Consider the following 27887-nt stretch of genomic DNA (forward strand, 5'->3'; position numbering starts at 1 on the left):
CAATGGTCCCCACTCATTAGTTTCTGATCACATGCCGCAGAAACACAGAAACGTTACAACAGCCGTTGGAATTTTGAAGAAAACGCGTTTTATCACGAAACCTTAAAGGCTATATTCGAGCGGACAACTTTTTAAATATATTTTTTTCAATAAAGGCACATAACTGGTTCTAAATGTAGACGCTTGAAATGATAAAATTCCTCGGTTGGGCACCTATAGATTAGGAAATTCTTCTAAACTATAAGTTAGAAATGTTTATTGGGACTGAGCCCCGGGCCGGTTTGCACCGGTTCCATCTGGCTTTTACCTGATATATTCGGTTGTATTTCAAATCATTTTTCATTCGTATGAGCGATACGAGTTTGTACGCCGTGATTGAATGTGGACGCGCGACTAAAGATCCCGTATATTTGCATTCAATCGATTCCAAATTACATATTCTACACTCAAAACAATTGAGTTTGGCAATTTACTGGTCCTTTGTTACTATGTTTTAGTAAAGAAACTTGCGCATGAGTCATCTGTCAGGAATTCAGCATAAGACAGCGAGGCGCAAGCCGTCTTTTAATTGAATGAGTAATTACAGCTATTTTTAACTGTTTCAAAATGAATCAGTAACTGTCCTCTTTCACAGCGACGCGTCAAGCAATACATTTTTGATGTTATCGTCTCCCGTGACATTTTTTGATCAAACTCCACCTTTGACTATTACTTCAAGCTGGTAAAACACTTGCCAGTGTCATTGTCAATGTATATAGTGAGCTGTGAGAGTATACGTGCTTACGGGTCATACGGCATTAGGTGGACCCATAGGCAACATAAGCGAATGCCGCCACCCACTTAAACTTTTTGAAGTTATACTTCTTTAGGCGCGTTATGAAAAATTTATGAGAGTGAAATTTTACGATGCGCGCGCAACTTGACACAAAATTAACAGAATGAAGTTGCCCACCAAATCGTTCGTTACAATACGACCGACGTAACTTGGCGAGTCTGAATATAGCCGCAGGTGAACTTTCCGAACCGTACCGAGAATTACCGAATTTATACGATGTCAAGAAAAGGGATGTCCAATATGCGTGTTTGAGGATGTTGTTTAATCGATTTTTTTTCAAATTGATTAAAATTTAAATTAAAAAAAAGAAATAAATTTAATAAAAATAAAGTATAACTTCTTACGCGCGTACATAAGTACACGCACCCTTTTTTTTCTTCTTAATTTTATAAAATCGAAAAATCTTGACAAATGAACCCCTCAAAATGAAATTGGTAAATAATATTTTTGTATTTCTTATTAAAAATGTTTACTGAACCGAAACAATTAAGCACTGATCACCGCCTTAGCTTAATGGCCAGTCGGCCAACAACTATAGCAAAAATTTCAATCTCCGGTCGGGATTAACTTCATTAGTTCTTTCCCACTAATACTCTACAAATTTTACAACTTCCAGTTGGGACTAGTTCCAGTAGAGAGAGAGGGGGATTAATGTATATTTTTCATTTAAACTTTTATAAGCACTTGTACTGATTAACTGAATGATTAACTACAGCTGGTGGTGTTTTATTAACTACAGCTTACTGGTGGTAGGACGTCTTGTGAGTCCGCACGGGTAGGCACCACCGCCCTGCTTATTTCTGCCGTGAAGCAGTAATGTGTTTCGGTTCGAAGGGTTAGGTAGCCGTTGTAACTATACTGAAACCTTAAAATTCATATCTCAAGGTGGGCGGCGGCATTTACTTTGTATTGTCTATGGGTTCCAGTAACCACTTAACACCAGGTAGGCTGTGAACTCATCCACTCATGTAAGCAATGAAAAAATTAAAATTAAAGCTGCTACATTTTAAGATGGAGACATCCAACTAAGGAACGTTATTTTCGAAATTTCACCTCTGAACAGTAAATAAGGGAATTAACGCCCTTGTGGTAAATAAACACTTTAAGATAAATGAAATTTCCTATATCTTATTCCGGTTAGAAATAGATGTCCATCTATGTGAAAATCTGGGTTGAGGCCGTTTAACATGGAACGTATAACTTCAACACTGTTGCATCGTGCCTTATAGGCGTGAATTTCTAGCCTCCTTTGAATAGAATGCATCCATTCCCATACTACATATTATGTATATAAATGAGAATTTGGTACTTCTGCTAGCTCGGTTTCTTCGGGCGGTCAGGCTTGGGGTACAAAGATATTTTGCCTGGCTATACTCCATCATGCTTCAAACACAATACTTCTGTATTATTTACATATATGTTTGTTCTTCACATATAGATGTGTCTGTTAAAAGAATCATGACCTATTAGGACACCCACCGCCATGTAGAGCTGTATTAGCTATAAAATTGAAAATACAGACTCCTAGATTCATAGAAGTCACTAAGGGTATGCGTATAGTGACTTGACCATGTCGCTGACGTTATTGATATCTCTGAGCTACGATGATGACAGTAAGATGAACCAAGGGCGTTTGCTTTCGATGAACTGAGAAAAGAATACAAAACAGATGTCGACACCACGAAATGTTCCAAAATTTCAAACGCTCCGAGAAACTAAAGTAACTGCAATGAGTATCATAATTGAGGGTATCATTTAACAGTCCGTTGCGTTCCATTCTACACCATCTTAGAACGCCTAATTAAAAAACGTGTTAGCAATAGTTAGCTGGACGTAAAACGGAACGCATCGCGTACAGAATACAGCTTTATTGTTTCAAGCTTGTTATCGGAATTAGCGTGTTTTTTTCAAATGATTCACACCCATAGTTCACGGACGCTTTTCGTACGAAAATTCATGAAATACACTTTGAGGTAAATTGTTTTTTCACTTCTTCTATATGTTATCCATAGGTACAAGATTCGTTGAAATTTAAACATTGTAAATGACGGCAGTATTTTAGATATCGCCTATCAGCACTTACGCCGCTTTGTCGCTTCAAGCACACCAGTAATTTAGAAAGGGTTATTTGTGGCTTGACTCATATTGTGGCAAAAACGTCCCGATTTGTAATTTTCAAATCCAAAGTAGGTACATTCCCGTCAAAGTTAAAAATCTTATTCACTAAAGTTGTGCACAACATTTATTTCCGATATTTTGCAAATGTACAGTTTCCAGACAACATTTTGATCGAAGTTTTTTTATTCAAGTCTTATCGGAAGACCTTAACTTTCAAATCAACTACTTGCCGTTTCCCGAAAATCTAAACCCCAGATCACAGTTTAGCCAACCGTTATACTCAATTGAGTCTTCGACCACGTGTCCCAAAGTGCCAAAACTTCAGGATTCACGATATAATGTCTCGAGCTACGAAAACCACTCAACACCGGTACTTCCAATTCCACTTAACAAGGTGGGCCGCCATATAACCTGGCTTCATTACGATAAAAAATGAAAAATAAAACAATCTCTATGTAAATATGTATCTCCGAAACACAAGTCGGCGATAGCTTTCAATATAAACAGGAATATAAGTAGCTATTTACAAAACCCATATCTCGATAGTGGAAGTTATTTTATTAATGTTCCTTCAATTTATCTAATCGTGTTAATAAAACAGAAATGTTACCCTAACGTCAATTATTACTCGTAGTATTTGACATCAGAATAATAAATTTGGAGGTACCTTGTGCAGAAAGGTATTTTAGAATGCTTAGAATATTTTAGAGTGTGTGGTCGCCTTTTTATGGAGTTGCGATGATAATTTAATTAAACTAGTGGTCACCTGACAATCGAAATTCGACTATAATCACTGGTACCTAACGACTTAGATTCACTTTACGTATTTACATTTTCTTTTTTGTAATGAATTCTTTTCTTATTGTTTTTTTTTTATTAAGATCAAAACTCGTCAATAGTTAGACCAAAAAACAGTTGGCAAAAACAGGACAAAAAGGTATTTGGGTGTTTCGTTATTATCTATTTATATTTAGTCTTATGTCAAAAAAAATCGCCTATTTGGCGTGTTTTCCATTTAGGGTAATACAAAAATGTTCTTTTCGATTTAGCTCCTGCATATAGTTGGATATATGTTTCATTTCATATCCAATAGCATTCGTACTTTTCAATTACTAATAAATTAGGTATGTAGTCCTTTGAGTTAATTGTCAGTATCTGCTTACTGATCTGAATTTAGTTTTGTTTATTTTAATATATAACATGCACTGTTGGTTTCCCAAATAAATAAACACTTTAATACATCAAAATCATTTCAGTTCAGAATTAGTTTCAGAATCATTTGGGGCATAAAAGTACTGAAGTGGAGACCTCGTACCGGAAGTCGTAACGTGGGCAGAAAACCAATTAGGTGGACAGATGACCTGGACAAAATAGCTGATAAGGACTGGATGCGAAAGGCAAGAGACTGAAGGTAATGGAGTGCATATGAAGAGTGAGTGACACGGTTTGGTAGAAGGCATCTGAGAAGTTGAAGCTATTGAATATCGGAAGTTCAAAATGAATACCAAAACGAAGCAAGAAAAAGACGTTTTCAAAATACAGTCTCTTTTCCTTAAATTTTATTAATCATTGTTTTCACTAACGCCGCTTTTTCATTTGTATAATTTTCATGAACATGTTCTTGCATACATCTTTTTGGGTGACGTCTTGTTCAACCCACGAGGTTCGCACCTGAAAATCATAAGTATTATAATTGACCTAAAAGATAAAACGCTGGGTCTACGCATATTGAGTGGTGCGAACATGCCAGTGTTCAAATCCCGCAGGATCCCGGAATCCGAGATCCCGTTTTTTTTGTACTATAATTAAGTATGAATCGCGTCACAAAAATTATTACTGCAAAATTTATAACTTTCGTAATCACTATCCAATCGATACATAGTCCTGAAGTTTCAATGCACCTAGTGGCATTTACGTTGTCACGTCTATGGGATCACATAACCACTTCGCATCAGACGAGCCGTGAGCTTTTTTTATCCTTCAAAAAACTTAGTAAGTTACGGTCACAGTACACTGTCAAAATTTACGAACAATGCAAAATCAAGCCACTTTAGATTTAAAAAAAAAAAAATTATCCAAACTTTTATTACTCAAACCTACCTCAAGCCACAGCGCAACAAACATCAGAACTATCACAACTATTCTAACTGTTCGACTATAATTATCAGAGCACGTAAATATAAACGAACGCAAATCAAGAACACGCGAACCTATAAATTATAGTTGCTGCAAGTTTCATAAACTGTCAAGCCGATATAGTCTAGGAGACAAGAGTCAATTAACATAACAATTTGCGCGTCCCACTCGACTCGTGTACAAGAATGAGATATGCAATACGAAGGCGGCGCTCTAATATTTGTTTATCGTGTGGGCGTTAGTGCTAATAAGAATATGTGGGCTATGCACCTAATTTCAGACTTGATATTACATTAAGATGCATGATAAGGTGCACTATGGAAATAAACCATATAAAGCTATATATACTTGTTAATGAGTCGATGGGAGAAAGCGGAAATGTCGTAACTTGCATTTTGGGCTAAATCACTTTTTACCATGTTCTTGTATAAAAAAATAACGCTACCAAAAGTCTGGATCTCGTTTTCCTATGATTAAATTTTTCATCAAATTCCATATCAACTTTAAATATATATTTTTCCTACCTGAGCAAATAGCCTTGAGTGGCTATGTCAGCGTAACCCTAAGGTGTACGTGAGCTCTCGGGGCTCAAACCTGGAGATGTTGCTAACACTAGCTCTAGTGAGAGCAGTGCTTCGCAGAGTCCACCCCCGGATAGGAAAAGCGACCCACTGAGAAGATCCGACGGAACTCAGTGGCTTGTGTCTATGGTTTAGTTTACTTGCCGAACTCTTCGTCGCAAGCGACGGGTTCGACGTCAACAGTGACCGATGCTTGAGATACCTAAAAGCACTGTTAGTGGATCGGGAGGATCCGAAATGAATTTTCAACTCTCTATCTCTGTACACATAATTGGGTTTTTCATGTTACGACAATTCCACTTTCTTCCGTCGATGTTTTATACATATAGTACCCCTATATAACTAAATTCATGGCGATGAAACCTAATTATAGCATTTAATTATTTAAGATTTATCCTCTTCACAAATAATTTGTGAACGAAGAAAGTGTTTCTCATCACTAAGGTCGTAAGGCAAATGAATCCTTCGTATCTGCGCAAAAATGATTGCAGTATTTCTTATCGTGAAATATTATACATAAAACCAACAGAAAAATAAATAAACGTTCCATGACCTCATTTAACCCAAAAACTATAAATAGATGATGGCATGTCTAAATGTACAACGAGTTTAAAATAAGTGTGAAACGATTGTATTTTTTTACGCTCAAATACAATACTGACACGCAAACATTTTAATAAAAGAAAATAGTATGGTGAATTGATTTTGTCTCTAAACAACTCGACACCCGTTTGGGTACTGGGAACATACTGAGATCATTTCCTTGGCAGACTTTCTGCAGCACGCCGGGATCATCTCACACAAGGGCTGGTGGACACAATCAGGTATTGCTTCAATTGGTACACAACTCTCAGGAATGGCGCTTCCTAGACATTTCGGTATAAACACACAGTGAGGTTGATGTCGACAAACAAACTTGCTTTGTGGTCTTACTTGAGTGGCTACCGAATCTTTGGCGGTCAGAATGAGATAGTCTCTTGTGCATATCGGTACTTCCGCACATCTTGGCTTGTGCTCACAAGACCCAGTCATCAGATTCTGTTTAGTTCTTTCAATCATACATTCCGGCACTTTCTGGCACATCGGGACGTGTATACAAGAGTTTTTTAATTTCGGGTCATATTTGTGCTTGTAACAGCATCTAACTATTTCGCACGGCGGCGTGTGGTCACATAGACTCTGCACAAACTTCTCAGCCTTTAAATTCGAAGTCTGACAATGTCGAACTTCGACACTCGGAATATCGTATTGACAGCTCTGATCGCAACCATTCTTGAGGCTCTTCAAATTTGTGTAGACGTCGTAAATGCTGCCTCTCGTCTCCGGAACGGACCAAACTCCGATCGGATTTTCTTTCGGTGGAGGTAAGTTTAGACAGCCATTAATTAAAACACAAGGAGGATTGTGTATACAGAGGATTTCACCTTTGTATTTAACCGTTAGAGCTTGAGTTATTTCGTCGTGAGGTTGCTGACATGGTGTACTAGCGCTTTGGATCATATGAGTTCCTTCAATGGATTTGTTTTTGCCCTTCGTTTTCTGTTTACTTTTTTTGGGAAAGCATTCGCATTGGATGTTCGCAGATTTTGATTTGGAATTCTTTTTGGTGATTGTTTTCGTTTTAGAACTATTAAGTTTGCCAGAAGCATCAGTGGCCTTAGCGGTTTTTGAAGAATTATCTGATTTTTTATTTTTTTCACAAAAGCATCGATGCTGCTCTTTGAGAAGTGCAGGCGAAATATCAGTGCAAGAACATTGTATGTCTTTTGATTTATTTGCTGGGTCAGATTTGAAAAACTCGCAGTTAGCAGGCGAGCATACTGGCTTAACATCTTGGCATACACAGGGTTTTAACGATCCTGCCTTATAGTTAGGTTTATTTTTACAGAATTTGTCCACAATATTGTCCCAAAAACTCGAAGATCTTGACGGCAGATTCGAAGAAGACGATGTATTCTTGCTTTGTGTTTTCCGTAAAGTAGTTTGCTCCTGGTATGGGTTGGTAAATACCTGATATGGACCTAGTTTTGAAGGAAATTGTTGTTCCTGGTGCTTACGATACTTTTTAGTTTTATACATCTTGTATTCTCTTCGTATTTCATCTTTTAATATCCTTTTACAGTCTCTTTCATTTTTATTGCTACCGTCATCGTGTTGAGACGAGAGAGAAACTGTTACACTTGTATTAGAATACTGTTTAACGGGAGCTTTGGGCTTTCTCTGGAATAGAGACACCTGAGTTTCTTTCATGTTACCAAAAGCTCTACAATGAGTGGTACATACTGGTTGTACTATGTAATTATTACGCCTTGCATAAAATTTATTTCTGCCCTTCCTGTTATTTCTCTTTTGGACTTGACAAATCTTATCTTTGGTGTTTTTTAATTTTGTTTCTTTCACTGCGTATAGTTTGTAATAAGACCTACCAAACATACTTGAAAAACATGGTAGAAGTTTGTGTTTCAATAACGAAACTTTTGATTCATTAAGAGATTTACGTTTATCTTCATTACATTCTTTTGTCACCAGTGTTTTGGCACTTTTCTTTTTAATAGCTTTTATAACTTCACCCGCTTGAATTGTATTAGATGCGTATATAAACAAATCACTTCTGTTTTCAATTTCACGAGTTGCAAATGAAAATACATCGTTCAACTTGTGCTTGTTTTTCTTTAGTATTGGTGTTTCACTGCTGGTTATATTATGTTTACTACGAGTATCTTTTGGGGTTTCAAGTATGATACTGTCGTCGAAATCGGAACTGTCTGAATGTACTTCAATAAGTTCAGGGTCATATGTCTTTAAGAAAGATCCTTCGAACATGTTGACCCCTCACTTCAATGTGACCTTTCGGCATAACGATCTTTTTGGTATTTTCATAATTAACACTGTTCATTAATTTTCCTCACATCTTTATTATTTTATGTTTCAGATTTTTTTGTGACAGCTTCGAATTTGACAGCTTCTGCCTAACGTTTTTTTCTATCATAGTGTTATAAATTCAAACTGTGTTGATTAAAAGTAGGTGTAATTTCAAAGAGTTCTTCATTCTTAGAGCATAGAGTGCTTTTTCACATACACGTGGTAAAGGCATTGCTGTCTAAAATAGTCGTGTGATAAATGGAAATAGAAGAAAGGCATGCTGTGCCGATCTCACAAAATGTGATGTAAAGACATGAAGAAGGTCATTATAGAAATTACGACGAAGGAAAATCTTCCACCGAGTCGTTGACATAGCTTGGGAGACCGACGATCCGAATGCTGTTTTTCAGAACTTGTATAATCATTTAAACTAGCTTATCTTTAAAATGTCGTAAGCGAGGTTCAGGCATCTGTCAAATATCTTTAGTTCTGTGGTGGCTATCCGCTATGGTCACCAAAACTTACGAAAAAAATATTTTAAATGAAGCGTTTTACTTTCGATTGCCAAATTATTTTCAAAACCTATATGACTTAAGTCATATATTCATAGGTAGTTGGAATTAAGGGTTTATCGGCTGATTGTAGAACGTATTAGCAATGTGACTTAAGGAGACGCTTGCCCAAACAGCAGTTACTAAATATCGTATACTTAATGTAGCCGGAAAATTTAAAACAGAAGCAATGAAAATTAAATTAAAGTAATGAATACAAGCGGACTATTGCAGCCTAACATCTGTGAATAGATGTGCGTTTTTCTTGTTTCATTGATGCGTAATGCTATGCTCTCTACATCGTTACATTTTTGTTATTCAAACAGAATCCAGTTCGATAGCCCTGACATTCCAAAAACAACGAGGTCAGAAACAAAAGAGTGAAAAACAAAAAAAAACAAAAAAAAAACACAACTAAATTAATTCCGTAAAATTCATAATCTCTCAAAGGAATTCCTTGCGCATTGTTCGTTAGCGTACAAAAAATAACATCACAGAATAAACCGACCGCTCGAAGCCGGGGTAATGCACTAAAACAAAGGGTACAATGTGCCCGCTGAATATTATTATTATATGAATTAAACGGTGAATTAATATGCTGACGTGATACGTCATTGTGGAAGCGTTGCGCTTTCGAGTGGAGGGGATTATAAACGACACGACACGATTTGATACTTTAATTTATTGTTGCCATTATAATCACCTCAGCTACATGTCTAATGACGAACTCGCTATCCTCAGATATGTTTCCTAAGGGAGCAATTAAACGCAGTTTCTAACTTAAGACACTTCTCTTGAACTGTCTATCCAGAAGAACTAGTCAATAATAATTCTGATCAATGATCAGCATCTCAATCTGCTATAAATAATAAATTTAAAAAAATATTTCAAGCAGTGTAACTAAAGCCACTGAAGATGATAGAAATTTACAAGAGTGAGTTACCTAGGCATTGATATTGGTAATGATATAGATATACTGTATGAGAGAGACTTATATATATATATTAGTAATATATAATAATAATAATATATAATAAATAAAGGATAACTTAACTTTTTTTTCCAATTCGCTGGTAGCCTAAGGAGCTAATCTAGCTACGCCCGGACGGGTAAGTGAGCTCACGGACTCAACCCGAGAGAATTTGTTAAGCTTATAAATTAATATGCTAATAAACCAGTAACTACCGTTATGATGCAATCGTATCCTCGATTTCATCATACCAGCCAGTATCATTTATTTTTAAAGAAGCCTTTCATTGGTATGTAGCATACATTTATTATTATTTTCTCTACTTATTCACTAGTAGCCTACGGGACTATTCCAGGTAGGTGAGCTTACGGGCGCAACCTGAGATAATTTGCTAACACTAGCCATAGTAAGGGCAGTACTTCGCAGAATCTACTACCGAATCGGAATCGCGACCCACTGAGAAGATTCGACGAGAAACTCAGTGGGCTGTGTCTAGAGGTTAGGACTATATTCAAGTCAAGAATATAGTCACTACAATTTCAGTTGCTAAGTTTTAAATTTAGCGTTTACCACTAGAAATATTAACTTACCTTCACAAACATTTTCAGCAAATAGCTACAGCATCATTATTTGTAAATGTTTAAATTCTTTTTGTTTTCACATCAAAAAAGCATTTATATATTTCAATCGCTACGATCAAATTGAACAGTCCCACTACAAAACTATACCCGACGTCACACCGTAAAATAAAAGGGAATAGAATTAAAAAAAGAAAAAAAAAAAGCAAGCGAAGGTGAATGCTAGTTCGTTTTAGACAAAATGAATCGACCGAAAGGGTTAGCATATTAATGTAATAAAGGTGGGGTCCCTCCGTAATCATACGTGATCCGGCAACGGTGCGTTTATTTCTTTTTTAGTTTCACTAAATTAAAAACGGGACGGATATTAGGAAGGCAGAGACGATACTATTACCTGGATAACGAATTATATGTTTGTATCGACAAAAAGCGTACAATACTCGATTAAGTGCGATGCATGTATAATCTAATACATGCATTATGCACACACATAAGATTACTCTTTCACTATCCTAGAAAAAATTTGAGGTAAAAACCGTACAATATTAGATTAAGTCTAAGCGTGCGATGTATAATCTAATAGTATATAATATTACTATGCACTCAAGATTACTTTTTCATTATCGTAGAAACCTTCGGAGGCTTTCACGTTTCAAGGTCTGGTCTGGTCTGGTCATGGACTACGATATCACTTAATACCAGGTGGGACCGGAACTCGTATTACGATAGAATCCAGTTAAAAAGTTAATTAACACAACGCCTACTGTTCGGTTAACCTGAGACAGAATTAGTTTAAAAGTAATATCTGGTTACTGGTGATTTATTTTGAAGAAAACGTGTAAGTATAAGATTTGTAATGTTTGATATGTTATTATAATGTTTGATATGTTCTTTTTTTTCCTACCTATTCTAGTAACCTCAAGGGGTTATACTAAATTTTCCGTGTGAATAGGTGAACACACGGCGCTCAACCCTGATGACGTTGCTAACACTAACCCTAGCAAGAGCCGTGCTTCGCAGAATCTTCCCAGAATTTTTACTGGTGGTAGGACCTCTTGTGAATCCATGCGGATAGGTACCACCACCCTGCCTATTTCTGCCGTGAAGCAGTAATGCGTTTCGGTTTGAAGGGTGGGGCAGCCGTTGTGCTCGGAGAAATTGTTCGAGATGATACCAACGTCTCGTTTTTACCATCGCACCGCCCGCCACCGGAGTAGAGTTCATCCATACTACCTGGAGCCACTGCGGTCATCCACAGTGCGTTTCCAGAGATCTTTTTTGCCACGTACCATCCGGCTATGGAATGAGCTCCCCTCCGCGGTGTTTCCCGACATGTCTTTCTTCAAACGAGGCTTGTGGAGAGTATTAAGCGGTAGGCAGCGGCTTGGCTCTGCCCCTGGCATTGCTGAAGTCCATGGGCGACGGTAACCACTCACCATCAGGTGGGCCGTATGCTCGTCTGCCTACAAAGGCAATAAAAAAAAAAACCTTAGAATTTATATCTCAAGGTGGGTGGCGCATTTTACGTTGTAGATGTCTATGGGCTCCAGTAACCACTTAACACCAGATGGGCTGTGAGCTCGTCCACCCATATAAGCAATAAAAAAAAAAACTACCACCGGATGGGAAACGCGACCCACTGAGACGATCCAGCGAGAAACTCAGTGAGCTGTGCCGTGGGTAATATCTTTACGGATATGTGTAGGTGCTACGCTTTGTCTTCAACTCACTGGTAGTTCAATTTTGAACTCTAAGACAGCAGTAGCGTGCTACGACTGGAAACTTAGAACACCAGTTATACAATTGCAATTACGCCCTTATGTCTTAAACTGGCAATATTCAATGTGAATTCTTATTAAATTCAATACAGCGCTTTTATCTCAGAAATAATGTGTGTTGTATTGCAAGCCCCTGTAATTTTTTAAAAACAATTTTCGTCATTCGGTAGAAGCGTCTGACTAATTTTGATACTAGAAAAAAAAAAAACAAAAAAAATTAACGGTGCGCCTGCAACTTGGTGCACTTGAAAGAAGTGAAACTCTTTCTGAGGTGGGTAGTGTTGTGGTTTTCTTAATTTTTCATCCTTAAATCAAATTTCTCTTGTAATAGGGAATGCTGTGTATAAGATAAAAACGACCTCTCTCCTAAGTCGAGTGGTTTGCGAGACGCTTTGTATATTTTCTCACTCTCGCTCGTCCTAAATTGTATCTTTTCTCTCTAGCCATAACGAATCTGTCGCGAGTTAAATTTTACTCTCAACTCGCAATGAAATTTCACTTCAAAAACTCTTAGAAAAAAAACAGTTACGTTAAACACATTAAAAATGACGTAACGACAACGTTAGGGTACAAATCTAAATTTAAACATAATTAAAACTTAATTATTTTGTTGGCATCGATGAGCAGAGCTCATAGCTGACTGGTTTTAATGGTGTACCAGAGAACGAGCTACGAACAAACGTAGACTTCGACGCATTAATTCGAAATCAAATCGATTAGATTCACGCCCATCGTAACCTGAACTGGTATGTATGACTACTTCGCGGCAAAGCGAGGTACGTAACATTCACAATCATCAACTAGAATAGCGGTTTCGATTTTATTACACTATTTAATAGCAGTGTGACACTAATTTGAAAAAATAAATAAACTGGATTTAGGAGCACAGGCAGATATTTTAACATGAAATAATCCGGTTTTCATTCTATAGTAAGTTGTTTCTTAATATAAGAATGTTTGAGTGCTTTGAACATTTATTTTTAAGGCGTTGTCTTCAACAATTTAAGTTAGTGCTACGTCATTTTCCCTGATGACGCATTTAAACTAGTTCGACGAGAGAAAATTTATATGATAATTTAAGTGTCTAAATTCAAATTTTATTTTAAAACTATCAAGACGTATCGGGCCTAATTTAAAACTAATGTTTCACGTCCATATTTCGCGGTGGAACGCAAAATTTGAATTTCGAAAATGGAACGTCAATCGTGGATTTAATTTGATTGGACAAATCCCAACGGGAATAGCCGAGGATACGCGAAATAGGGGAAATTGGGAAAAAATATATTTTTTATTGCATCATGCGTGCTTTCGTACCAGTATGTCAAGACCCATTTCACCCTTCATGCTTAAAGGATCCGGTAGCTAGATTCCGCGTTCACAGGTCTCGTTACGTTGGTTATGTGATTAAGGTATGTTGAGGGGTAACCAATAGTGAGCCGATGTCCCGATTGATTGGCAAGGGGCGATTTGGCGAATGTTCCCTAAAATTGTGGGTGTGTTTCGCGATGTTTTTTCGCGTGCAACACACATGTGGGTGGGCAATATTATGTGGGAACAGTCACAGTGGCATATTGAATAGATATACATAATTCTAATTCCATGAAAAGTGGTTCGGTACACGTACCGTTTCGCCAAAAAATTGGTAGACGATAAGTAATAAAATAACTTAGTTTCCGGCTTAGTGAAAATAAGTTGACCACACGGCTCTCGTCAAAACTGCACCTACGCGGCTAAAGAACGCCATTCATTGACCAACGATTAAATGAATGAAAATTATTAAAGAACTAGACCTGCCCTGCGGTCTCGCCAGCGTTATATTATTAATCCGAAATGAATGAACCATACTTAATTTTTTCGAGATAAAAAGTCTCATGCATTAGCCTCTTCCAACTGAGTTTCTCGCCGGATCTTCTCAGTGGGTCACGATTCCGATCCGGTAGTAGATTCAGCGAAGCACTGCTCTTACTAGGGCTGGTGTTAGCAAATTCTCTCAGTTTGAGCCCGTGAGCTCACCTACCCATCCGCGCGTAGTTGGAATAGCCCCTTAGGCTACCAGCCAATAAGTAGGGAACAAAAGAGCAGTCTCTTGACCGCAAACTACCGATCAACCTACAGATATATCGATATGTAAAATCACGAGATAGTAAACTACACTATCTTGTGATTTTACAGCTACACTGTCGTAATTATTATAACAAGCTTTGCCTGAATCAAGTCATTTACCATGGTAAAAACCATCTCATAGATACGTCCAGGTTAAAAACTGCTCGCTGAGTTTTTACCGGATCTTCTCTGTGAATCGCGATCCCGATCTGGTGACAGATTCATTCGGGAAGCAGCTGCTCTTAAGTCGTCAAGTCTGCTTTGAAGGCGCTCGGGTAGCTGTTAGCAAATCCCGCCCCTCATGGCCGAGCCCTTGCTCGCCCACCTGTCCTGGTGAAACTGGAATGGCCTCCGGGTCACCAGCAATCCTGTAATCATAAAAAATGTTACAAACTATCTGTGGTATTTTGTCTATCTTAATCATTTTTTTTTCTTCGGCTTTCGTAGTTCGCAGACATAATTAAAACTTTATTTACAGTTTAATCTGTTTAATTGTTATTGTATTTATATTATTTCCGTAATATCGACTGCTTATTTTTGTCGAGTATGAAGTTAAATGTTACATAGAAAATAATTATTTGTATTCTCCAGCATGCTTTTTTTTGTCGAGAATGAAGTTAAATGTTACATACAAAATAATTAATTGTATTCTCCAACATGCTTGTTTTTGTCGAGTATGAAGTTAAATGTTACATACAAAATAAATAATTGTATTCTCCAGCATGTTGGTACGTGAACGGCTCGCTTTATACCTTACAAAGTACAACTAATAAATTTTAGGAGATTGTGTAATAACTTGTTTCTCGATATCGCATTCCTTTTCTAGAATGTCAGTTTAATTACGATTTATTTTCTATATAAAATCGGCTTATGGTCATAAAATACTAAAATAGGCAATTTAATCTCATCCGAAAACGTTACCGACCAAAAATAATTGAAAAATACATAATAAGTATGTATACATATATATTTTTAATTGATTATCTTGATTTACGTACGCCCGTAATATTTGTACTGTCTAAAATTATTCGTGTCAATGAACTTAGTGCTTTTCAATACGGTATGTAGAATTAAAGACTGGAACGTTAATGGTATAATTTTTTAATCTTTCATGTACCTACACAAAGTAACAGAGTATTCCAAGCCCAAAATTTACCACAAATTTATATATTAGTATCGATCATTCAGGAGTAAGACTTGAAAAAAATCCGTTAGGTATATTAAATGAGTCCCATGTTAGGGATGATCGTACACCCGTTTTTCTTTTGACGTCATAACGTATTTTAAATCGATGAACACCGGCTGCACGCACGAATAAGTGTCACGTTACGCCTGAACTTGAGCGTGCAAGCGAGAGCGCGGAACAAGCAATAGAGAGGCACGATATTAGTCCAAGCATAAATTTATCGAAAATATTGTAAATTTAAATTAACTCCTTCTTTGTATTATAGAAAAGAATGATAATTAAATTAAAGTATGCGATTTTCATCAATGTTTCTTTAAGACGTTATCACGTAAAGCTATCGTCCATAAGCCGACCTTACAGACAACCCATTTGTTACTAAGATATAAAACACGACGCAGACGAAAATATCAAATCATTCCGATATATTTTCAAGGCTGCCTCGTGCTCAAGCTAATTTTAAATTCAGTTCAATTATTTTTTTCATTTTCCAACCTTTCTAACTGTACTTTCAAGTACAAGAAATCCCTACGTCCTCTTCAGAAGAACTTAGCAGAGAGACCATGGATGTCATTGTCAATACGGGGCAAAAAAATAAAATTTACATATAATTACCAATCATTGTTATTCTAAACTCCTAAAAACTTTCATACAAAAATCTATGTCGTCTTTCTCACGATATGCACGATATGCAAATACCATCAATGGGTGGTTCGTATGGAGCGTTCTTTGATTTGAAAAATAAAATATTTGGATGGGAATCGAGTCGACTTGAACACCTGGTGTTACCGACTTAAAAAATCATAGTTAAATTAGCAGCGTGCGTTCGGGATTTTGCGCCAATGGCAACACCTTGAATGTCAGTTACACTGGGTTGTCAAAAAATTCATGGATAATCCTTCGGCTTCTGGCAATGCATCGTGAAAACATAAATATTTACAGATAGTATTTCTGCCGTGAATTACTAAGGCGTTCCGACAACGGTGAGACAACTATTTTAGTATAAAACTAAAGTAAGACCTCATGTCTCAAGGTGGCATTTACGTTGGCAATATATATGGACTGTAAAATCGTTCACCTGTTTAGGCAATAATAAAAACAGACAATGTACACGGTTTTGATAAAAAAAAACAATACGTAATATTCTTCTTATTTTTTTCTCAATATTTGTAAGATTGAACAAGTATGTATATAGGATGCATTAGAAGTGCAATTGTTTATTTAATTTACTTATATGAGTGATTAGACTTACAATAGATCTAATGTCTACTTTTTGTCCACTTTGAACAGCATTAACTGAGACATATTTTGCCTTTTTTTGTTTTCTTTTATTTATTTACATGTTATAATCTAAATCTATATGAAAGGCAATAAATGATTTTATTATTATTATTGATTATGTAAAGTGGTTAAAGGATCCCATTGACATCATAGTACTTCCTGTACTGATGAAACTGGAAAGGCCTCCGGGCCACCTGTAAGCTTTCAAACATAAAAAAAAACATCACAGTACAAGTTCAAAGCGAAATGTGAAACTGCTTCGCGGTAGTACTAGGCAGATTGCCGACTCCTGTAATGCGGGCTTACAATTCAAAAATATATTTTTGTAATGTTTCTGTGATGCACGCAATGCACTTAAAAATCAAATGATACGGGGTCAGCGACCTCGAGTTAACCTTCGAACTATAATGCGGGCTCACATTATTTGAATTATACAACAGATATTATTATGATTGGTTGGTTTGCGTATATGGCTTTTTGGTATTTTCCCGCTTCGCCACAGGGAAGATATTTTTAAAGCAAGCACAATATAATGGTCCTCTTGAATTTTCTTTGTCATCCTAACCATCACTGTATATCCGGATAACGAAACCGGAATTTTGAAACAATGTTTTAATCTATAGAAGCCTGTACACCTCTTGATCCTGATATCGATAATGTTTCGAATAATCAATGATTTGGAGTTAACCGCCGCATTTAAGCATTTAGAAAAATTAAAGTAATATAAATCAATACTGCTAATATTGTTATGATTAGAGCACATCACATACGGTTAGCTAGACATGGCGATTATAAGAACTACGTTTAACTTAAATCACTAATCAAAATGTATACTATGGACAACCAGAAATAACTTGACACAATTAATCTATGTATACATAATTATGTAAATACGAAATTCCTAAAAAGAAAAAGGTCATGTCAAAAATTTACAAAAAATCGATACGTCATTGCGCAGTATCGATTACGAAAATCGATTAACACATCACACAATCCAACGTGCGTTCGAAACATTATTTATGATTGTGTTAAAACGTATGCGTTGTCTTAATAGCCGAGATGTAGATAATAAATCAAGTTTGTTGTCCCGCCAATAATTGAACTCCGTATAAATTAGGCACTAAGTCATCGGCGTTTTGTAAACTAACAAAAAAAAAACGTATATAAGCCGATTTGCATAGCTAAATCTTGTCGATACAAATTAATGAAATAGCGTGCTATGAAATATTCCGTGTTATTGGTTTCCTTAAATAATCTCTCAGATTTCGTTAATCATTATTGAAAATAAAAAGTTTCATCTGAACTTTTATCTCCGCATTTGTTTTTAGTAACAATTTCTTCATTTGGGTTATCCTCACTAAGCTCGTCGATCACGACGAAGAGTTCCACTAGCGAACTGACCCATAGACACAACCAACTGTGATTCTCGCCGGATCTTCTCAGCGGGTCGCGACTCCGACTCGATGGTAGATTCAGCAAAGCGCTGGTCTTGCTAGGACTGGTGTTAGCAAATTCTCTCAGGTTGAGCCCGTGAGCTCACCTACCCGTCCGCGCGTAGCTGGAATAGTCCCTTAGGCTACTAGCTAATAGGTAAGAAAAAAAAAAGAAATACGTTCGCAGAAGGAATGTATGTGGGATGGGATATTGGATATATAGGACACAAAATAAACTACAACAAGTTTTCTGAAATAAACATTTTTTTTATATAATTAATTCTCACATCACCGTTAAATTTATCAGCAAGAAGTAAAAATGGGTTCTGAATAATAACACAATATGTACAAAAATGGCGATCGGACTAACAACTGAGAGCTTCATAAAAATAACTTCACGTATCAAACATAGGAAATGTCACGCATGGTTTTTAAAAAAACGCAAAAGTCACATGGTAACAATCTCGCTGAAGTAAAAATTTTTGGGCAGTTTAAATAAAAGCTCAATGCGTTGGTAGGATTTTGTCATATAGATGAAATGAGTCCGTATAGTTAACATATAGACCGGAACGCTTATCTATTTATGGATGCGTCACAGAAATCCCAGAAAATCCTCGGAAAACATAAAGTTTTTTGTCACGACTAACAACTAAACAATTTTTTGGATTTGTTACCGGAACAATTTAATTAATCCCATTCGTGCAGTAACAATAAAAATGTCATTGAAGAGAATAACGTTCTTATGCAAATTGACGAATTAAAAAAAACTGAACATCAAATTAACAAAAGTTATATTAAAAAAAAAAAAACTACACGCAGATGTCGACCCAAAAAAAAAACCGGTTTTTTGTTAATTTCAGAACAGTGACAATTGAGTTTTATTTTTTTTTCTAAATCATAACCCTCGTGATTTTTTCTTAGCGGCTCGGAGTGCTTAGAAAAAAACACGGGTTCCAATCGGCCCGTATGCAAATTGCACAAAACAATTCATGCACGAAATATGCACAGAATTAGCGCCAAAAATAGGGTTGAGTTCCTAATAATATTAAAAAAAAAAAAAACGAGTCCAACCATAGAAATCTGTTGCAGCGAGAATTAGTAAACAAAAAAGACTACCTACAGGAATTGAACAGCTTTTGGGGCGAAAAACGGAAGTTACCAGAAACATTAATATCGATATCAATTATTTGTCGTATATTAACAAAATAATTGAAGCCATAACATTTCGTAATAATTTTTTTTTTTAATATACTAGTGGTTTGGTTTTTGTGTATCTAATGATAGCGTATAATCCTTCGGTGATAATAACGGTGTATTAAAACATCCTTCGCGATGAAAACAGACTGTCATAAAGTTTTCGTCTTAAAATTTAAATGGCCCTTTATTTTCTAATAAGATTCTAATGAACACTGAAGTTGATGGTACTTCGTTTGTTATTTGTTGGACAATAACCTAAAACTTCAGTGGTTAGTTTGATGCAAATAAATAGATGAACTGTGTATTTAGTGCGAGTTTTTTAACTTTCTCGATCGCGTAAAAGTTAACTCAAATTTGTATGGAGTTGGAACAGCGCCCCTAGCGGCAAACGAAGGGAAGCTGTTCCAACTCCGTACAAATTTGACTGAGGTGTTGTTAAGCGGTTATCGAAGTCGATAACAAGGTGTTTATTATAAGCATCCGTGAGCTATAGGTTGCAATCCAACCCGACGTATAATCTAAAACACCCTATTGCCAAATTCCCAAATTCGTTGCCCACTTTCCGATTCTTGATGTTGACTTCGGAGGCTCTTCGTACCGCTTTCGTTGATGCCACCAAGAGATCTTTTTGTTTTGACATTTTCATAAATGTCCACTTACCTACGAGATTAGTGAAGTGGTATCCCTTTGCCTTCCGTACAGACATTTCAGAAGCTATTTTACGTAGGTAATGGATTAACCTTTTTTTTTTTTTGGTAAGGAGGAAATCGCCGGACTTCCGCCCTCCCCTGGGGATGAAGGGCGGGGCATGTCGGAGTCGAACTGACTAAAACCTCCTGTCGCTCAACAACCCGCGTCCGAACCTCGCATGTGACAGAACCCATGAAAAGGCAAAGGGGGGGAAAGTGAAGCGCTTAGTGCGGAGCACATCTCTCCCATCACCCTCCCCCTCGGGACGAGGTTTAATTTAATGGTTTAACCTAAAATATCTATCTCATTAAAGAATGAATGAATATATTAATACGGTCAACTTTAAATTTTTTAAAACAAAACAATTTATCAAACACGATCCTTTGACGGAAAAAAAATTAACAAAAAGCGCCCGCATGTTCGCTGCACGAAATGTTAACCGTAGTGCACGGCTCTATTGTTTTAAACAATTTTTACAGCGTTTTTTTTTTTTTTCGAGGAACAATAGGTTAATTGTTTTGGCGCCCCGTGTTGTTCGCTCTCATGCAAATGAATTTCGTTTGAGATTGATTTTTTTTTTGTGTAATATTACAATAAGTAATGCGGGTAGTAACGCGCACGTGTGCACCGGGCCCTATGTAATTTGTGTACTTACTGGTACATCTTATACATCTCAAATCACGTCCTTACGGATCCATCAGATCCAATAACCCTTGCATTAGACGCCTTCAGCTCTAACACTAGGAGCAGGCTTAGGAACCCTGGTAACCGTACTCGTCAAACTCGACAAAAAGGTCGACGTGCAGCCTAATCCATGCATCAGCCCGCTGAGTTTCTCGACGGATCTTCTCAGCGGGTCGCGATTCCGATCCGGTAGTAGATTCATTCGCGAAGCAGTTGCTCTTGAGTTGTTAGGTATCCTTCGGAGGCTCTCGGGCAGCTGTTAGCAAATCCCACCCCTCCTGACTGAGCCTTTTGCTCGCCCACCTGTCCTGATGAAACTGTAAAGGCCTCAGGGCCACCAGTAATCCCTCAATCATAAAAAAGCATCTCATAAGTTGTTCTTATAAGAATTTAATTGTGATTTTAAAGTGAAAAAGGATTGAAGGTTTTTCGGTCAGCAGAATTTTTTCTGAATTGTATTCTCTTAGGTCGCGGTCTACTTAGTACAAACTGAAGCCCTTAGGCATCACCACTTCATTATTGGTACTCGCCCGTGCGATTCATATCACTAGCAAATCTGAGAGATCGCAGAATGCTAGTACTCACGGAACATTGTAGTGAATTCTCCACTAGATCCTGTAGTCCGATTTAAGTTTTTTTTTTAATTGCTTAGATGGGTGGACGAGCTCACAGCCCACCTGGTGTTAAGTGGTTACTGGAGCCCATAGACATCTACAACGTAAATGCGCCACACACCTTGAGATATAGTTCTAAGGTCTCAGTATAGTCACAACGGCTACCCCACCCTTCAAACCGAAACGCATTACTGCTTCATGACAGAAATAGGCGGCGCGGTGGTACCTACCACTATTAAAACAGCGAAATGCGGTGGTGTTATTTTGTGCCACCACACACCGAAATAATATTATTATGGTCTGGCCAGCTGTGCATCAGAAAACAAAGGTATACGACCCTTCTTTCTTGGAGCGAGTTCTACCACTTTCCTTCAGTGAACAAGAACTACTTCAATTTATTTGATATCACTTGTAGGCAGCGGCTTGGCTCTGCCCCTGGCATTGCTGAAGTCCATGGGCGACGGTATCCACTCACAATCAGGTGGGCCACATGCCTGCAAGGCCAATAAAAAAAATCTTCACAGATTCATGTCTAAATCTCTAAACAATTATTTGAAGTGCATAATATATGAGCGTATTGATGGAATAGCCATCGATGCAATTAAGGACATCGCGTTGTGACTAAACTCTCTAGGTATAAGATCATCTAGTCTTCCTATTTTGGTACAGCATTATGTTTACAAACACGTTTGTACTAAGACCTAAAGTTAATTGCAAGTATATCTAATATATAAAATTCTCGTGTCACAGTTTTCGTTGCCATACTCCTCCGAAACGGCTTGACCGATTTTGATGAAATTTTTTGTGCTTATCTGGTATCTATGAGAATCGGCCAACATCTATTTTTCATCCCCCTAAATGTTAGGGGTAGTCCACCCCTAAATTTTATTTTTTATTTTTTAGACAAAATTTTTAATTTCTATTTTTTTATGATACAACATACAAAAATACATACAATCCTCAATTTTCACCCTTCTACGATCAACCCTTATTTTTTATTTGCTAATTAAAAACTAAATTTTTTTGCAAGAATTTTGTTTTTATTTTGTCATGACTTAGAATAAAAAAAATCATATTACTCTGAAATTTTCACCCCTCTACGATCAACCCCTATTTTTTATTTGTTAATTATAAATTTTAAATTTTTTGGCAAGATTTTATTTTTTATTTTGTCATGACTTAAAATAAAAAAAATATGTATTACTCTCAATTTTCACTCTTATACGATCAACCCCTATTTTTCCATCCCGATTTTTATTTTTTTTATTCTATGCACAGATCCGCAATAAGGTTGCAAGATGGCAATCAAATATTAAATTGTAGTACGATAAATTCTTATTCAGAGTTTATAATTTCAAGTTCCTTTAATTATGATTTTTTTTTAAATTCAATCGATCAGTTATTCCCGCCAGGTGTCGCCTCTCATCCAGCAAACATCACGTAGTAGGGATGAGGACGAAGCCGGTCTCCTGTCTTACTCACTATACATTTTTCAGCCATGTTTCTTTGGTTTTATTTGTGTATCAATCGTAGCTTGCCAGCCATGTTTTTTTGGTTTTATTTGTGTATCAATAGTATGTTCAGTAGGTCTGAGAATCGGCTACTATCTATATTTCATACCCCTAAGTGATAAGAGCTGTCCACCCCAAACATTTTTTATTTTTTTTCTTGGTTATAATGAGGTATAGTCCCCGGCACGTAACTTGGCAAGAGTCGCTAGATGCGCAGAAGTCGTTTTTTGGGTCTCTTTGGTTGTCAAGCGGGACGCGGGGAAAGACGTAGCACCGTTCCGAGCGCGCGATTGGTAAGTCAGTCGACCCTCCCCTCCCGCACCGCGTCCACGTTCCGTTCGCTCCTGGTTACACATGCGCCTACTAAAGTTGTAGGAACCCTTTGTTTTTATTGAGTTTTTGTTACGAGTTGTTATTACGATTTTAAATTTAGTTTTTGTTACGAGTGTTATTGTTTTAAATTTGCTTGCAATGGCAGGACCAAATACCAATGACCATAATTATAGTCGATTCAGTCACTGAGCGTTTTATTATTTACGCCAGTGACGACAGCGACTCTTCGTTATGTCGACGATGAGGACGCGGTCGAGGGAGCCAACTCCTTCCACCAGCTCAGGTGCTACCATAAATTTAATCCAAGGGGTAGCACTATTAGAAAATGATAGTGACGACGGCGACACATAATTTTTAATATTAAGTATATTTTTTTAAATAAAATTTTTAACTTTTAATTGTATTTTATTTATAACACCTAATACACTTCACGAATTCCTCTCTTTTCTTTAACTTTCTTCTAAACACACAGGCATAAAAATAAATTATGGCAAATAAAAAATTTAATAAAATAAAATAAACATATATGCGGGCAATAAAAGTGACCATTTTTTTGTTGCAATGTACACTATGCGCGACATTACCCCCACTACACCAAAACCTTGCCAACTTACATGCCGCTTACTATATTATGTGGTTGAATGAGGATTGTGAGAATTTTATATATTAGACTAGAATTTCCCTAGAAATCTTATTTAAGGCAACACAACGTTTGCCGGGTCAGCTAGTCTAATATATAAAATTCTCGTGTCACAGTTTTCGTTGCCATACTCCTCCGAAACGGCTTGACCGATTTTGATGAAATTTTTTGTGCTTATCTGGTATCTATGAGAATCGGCCAACATCTATTTTTCATCCCCCTAAATGTTAGGGGTAGTCCACCCCTAAATTTAATTTTTTATTTTTTAGACAAAATTTTTAATTTCTATTTTTTTATGATACAACATACAAAAATACATACAATCCTCAATTTTCACCCTTCTACGATCAACCCTTATTTTTTATTTGCTAATTAAAAACTAAATTTTTTTGCAAGAATTTTGTTTTTATTTTGTCATGACTTAGAATAAAAAAAATCATATTACTCTGAAATTTTCACCCCTCTACGATCAACCCCTATTTTTTATTTGTTAATTATAAATTTTAAATTTTTTGGCAAGATTTTATTTTTTATTTTGTCATGACTTAAAATAAAAAAAATATATATTACTCTCAATTTTCACTCTTATACGATCAACCCCTATTTTTCCATCCCGATTTTTATTTTTTTTATTCTATGCACAGATCCGCAATAAGGTTGCAAGATGGCAATCAAATATTAAATTGTAGTACGATAAATTCTTATTCAGAGTTTATAATTTCAAGTTCCTTTAATTATGATTTTTTTTTAAATTCAATCGATCAGTTATTCCCGCCAGGTGTCGCCTCTCATCCAGCAAACATCATGTAGTAGGGATGAGGACGAAGCCGGTCTCCTGTCTTACTCACTATACATTTTTCAGCCATGTTTCTTTGGTTTTATTTGTGTATCAATCGTAGCTTGCCAGCCATGTTTTTTTGGTTTTATTTGTGTATCAATAGTATGTTCAGTAGGTCTGAGAATCGGCTACTATCTATATTTCATACCCCTAAGTGATAAGAGCTGTCCACCCCAAACATTTTTTATTTTTTTTCTTGGTTATAATGAGGTATAGTCCCCGGCACGTAACTTGGCAAGAGTCGCTAGATGCGCAGAAGTCGTTTTTTGGGTCTCTTTGGTTGTCAAGCGGGACGCGGGGAAAGACGTAGCACCGTTCCGAGCGCGCGATTGGTAAGTCAGTCGACCCTCCCCTCCCGCACCGCGTCCACGTTCCGTTCGCTCCTGGTTACACATGCGCCTACTAAAGTTGTAGGAACCCTTTGTTTTTATTGAGTTTTTGTTACGAGTTGTTATTACGATTTTAAATTTAGTTTTTGTTACGAGTGTTATTGTTTTAAATTTGCTTGCAATGGCAGGACCAAATACCAATGACCATAATTATAGTCGATTCAGTCACTGAGCGTTTTATTATTTACGCCAGTGACGACAGCGACTCTTCGTTATGTCGACGATGAGGACGCGGTCGAGGGAGCCAACTCCTTCCACCAGCTCAGGTGCTACCATAAATTTAATCCAAGGGGTAGCACTATTAGAAAATGATAGTGACGACGGCGACACATAATTTTTAATATTAAGTATATTTTTTTAAATAAAATTTTTAACTTTTAATTGTATTTTATTTATAACACCTAATACACTTCACGAATTCCTCTCTTTTCTTTAACTTTCTTCTAAACACACAGGCATAAAAATAAATTATGGCAAATAAAAAATTTAATAAAATAAAATAAACATATATGCGGGCAATAAAAGTGACCATTTTTTTGTTGCAATGTACACTATGCGCGACATTACCCCCACTACACCAAAACCTTGCCAACTTACATGCCGCTTACTATATTATGTGGTTGAATGAGGATTGTGAGAATTTTATATATTAGACTAGAATTTCCCTAGAAATCTTATTTAAGGCAACACAACGTTTGCCGGGTCAGCTAGTCTAATATATAAAATTCTCGTGTCACAATGTTCGTTCCCATACTCCTCCGAAACCGCTTGACCGATTCTCATGAAATTTTTAATGCATATTCAGTAAGCCTGAGAATCGGCTACTATCTATTTTTCATACCCCTAAGTGATTAGGGTTGTCTACCCCTAACATACTTTTTTTTATTTGGACATTTTTTTTGTTGTAATGAGGTATTATGTGGTTGAATGAGGTTTTGTTATTTTTATTATATATTCCCTCATCGTTCACAGCACTACATACCTCTTTCACTCATTTACCACATCCTTACACACTTACAATAAGTTAGTTTTTTTTCTACACTAGAAATTCCCTAGAAATCTTATATATGGCAAAACAATGTTTGGGTCAGTTAGTACGTTATACAATTTCCACGTTTTCTGTAGAAAATGCAAAGATACGAATCTATTGAAAAAATGGGGTTTCGAACTTTTGTTCGAGCCCAACAAACTGTCTTGAAAAGAGGTTTAGTCAACAAATTAGACATAGATTTGATTGGTTTTAAGGTATTTTGTAAATAAATATGTTTATGGTGGAGGATGAGAACCTGAGCCAAATTATATTAGTAGTACTGACATTTTATGCATATTTATAACATTTATGGTTGATAATATTATTTGTAATGTAATCAAATACGAGTATAATCAATCAGATAATAAAAGTGAGAGAAAAATTGACAAAAAGACTGTTTCCGCCCGGGATCGAACCGGGGACCTTGTGCGTGTGAAGCACACGTGATAACCGCTACACTACGGAAACACAATAATTGAAGGCGAAAATTTGGTATATATGCATTTACTATTTTTCACACAGCTCAAATGTTATTTACGAAAGCAACGAATCAATTTTTATAATATTTTAGTTTATTAAGATCATATTTGAAGCATTTAAATATAGCTTCCATTCGAAATGAATACTGAAGTCGAAAAAAATACAATACATTTTAAATGTCAGGCAAAATACTCTATTAGTTTTAATGTCATGAAACGAGAATTATTACTATCGTAGGAAGACTAATTTACGGCTGATCCGATGGTAAGTGGTTACTGTCACTCATCGTCATCAGTAACGATAGAACCGTGTAAAGCCAAGCAGCGTTCCAGTGAAGACATTTTTAAATTTAATAAAAAAATATTTAATGTCCATAGAAGTTATACAAGAACCGGATAGTACGTGTAAAAACTGATGACATCAACACATTTGCTAAACCGCGTGCACAATTTTTAAAGTATTTCTAATTTTGCGGCGTTTAGATGCTGTCTTTCCAATATGGGAATTCTTACGTGATGGAATATGAATAATCTCAAATAAGTTTATATTTATTTATGAAACTGAATAGACAAACGATTTCATTGTCCATCTAATTCTAATTGGTTTTTGGAGACCTAGGACATCATGACGTGAATGCCTCCACTCACATTGGTACACGACTCTCAGTTGTACTATAATAACGATAGAACGGACGGTTGCTTCGTGCCCATTTCGATAAAGGGGCACGACTGGAGAACCCTCTTATCGTGGCCGCCGGTGACTACATTCCTGATCCTGCGGACTGAATGGTAAACAGCCGACGTCGCCCAAAACACGTCATTTCGGATCCTCCCGATCCACTAACGGTGCTTTTAGGTACCACAAGCACCGGTCATCGTTCTCGTCGAACCCGTCGCTTGCGACGAAGGGCTCGGCGAGTAAATTAACCCACAGACAAAGCCTGCTGAGTTTCTCGCCAGATCCTTTCAGTGGGTCGCGTTTCCGATCCGGTGGTAGATTCTGCGAAGCACTGCTCTTGCTAGGGTTCGTATTAGCAACAACGTCACGCTTGAGCCCCGTGAGCTCACCTACT

At 36.7% G+C, this 27887-nt stretch overlaps 1 protein-coding gene and 1 non-coding gene across 2 annotated transcripts; both read right to left on the reverse strand.

The window, feature by feature from the left end:
• Window positions 1–4481: 4481 nt before the first annotated feature.
• LOC101741894 (uncharacterized) lies at window positions 4482–8646 on the reverse strand. The gene is made up of 2 exons (XM_012697196.4): window positions 6421–8646; window positions 4482–4624 (listed from the first exon to the last, which is right to left on the reverse strand). Exons 1-2 carry the CDS (start codon window positions 8491–8493, stop codon window positions 4532–4534), a joined length of 2166 nt encoding a protein of 721 aa, XP_012552650.2. The 5' UTR covers window positions 8494–8646; the 3' UTR covers window positions 4482–4531.
• An 18084-nt stretch (window positions 8647–26730) lies between these two features.
• TRNAV-CAC (transfer RNA valine (anticodon CAC)) lies at window positions 26731–26803 on the reverse strand. Its single transcript has one exon. It is a non-coding gene; the product is annotated as a tRNA-Val (tRNA).
• Between the last annotated feature and the right edge of the window lie 1084 nt (window positions 26804–27887).

This window comes from Bombyx mori, chromosome 11 (genome assembly GCF_030269925.1).
Source record: "Bombyx mori chromosome 11, ASM3026992v2".
Lineage (NCBI taxonomy): Eukaryota > Metazoa > Arthropoda > Insecta > Lepidoptera > Bombycidae > Bombyx > Bombyx mori.

Bases quoted from the DNA above. Each gene is read 5' to 3' on its own strand.
- LOC101741894 (XM_012697196.4), bottom strand. From the start codon at position 8,493: ATGTTCGAAGGATCTTTCTTAAAGACATATGACCCTGAACTTATTGAA. The intron at 4,625-6,420 runs GTATGTTCCCAG...TATGATTTTCAG, and splicing joins CTGCCAAGGAAATGATCTCA to GTGCGAACCTCGTGGGTTGA.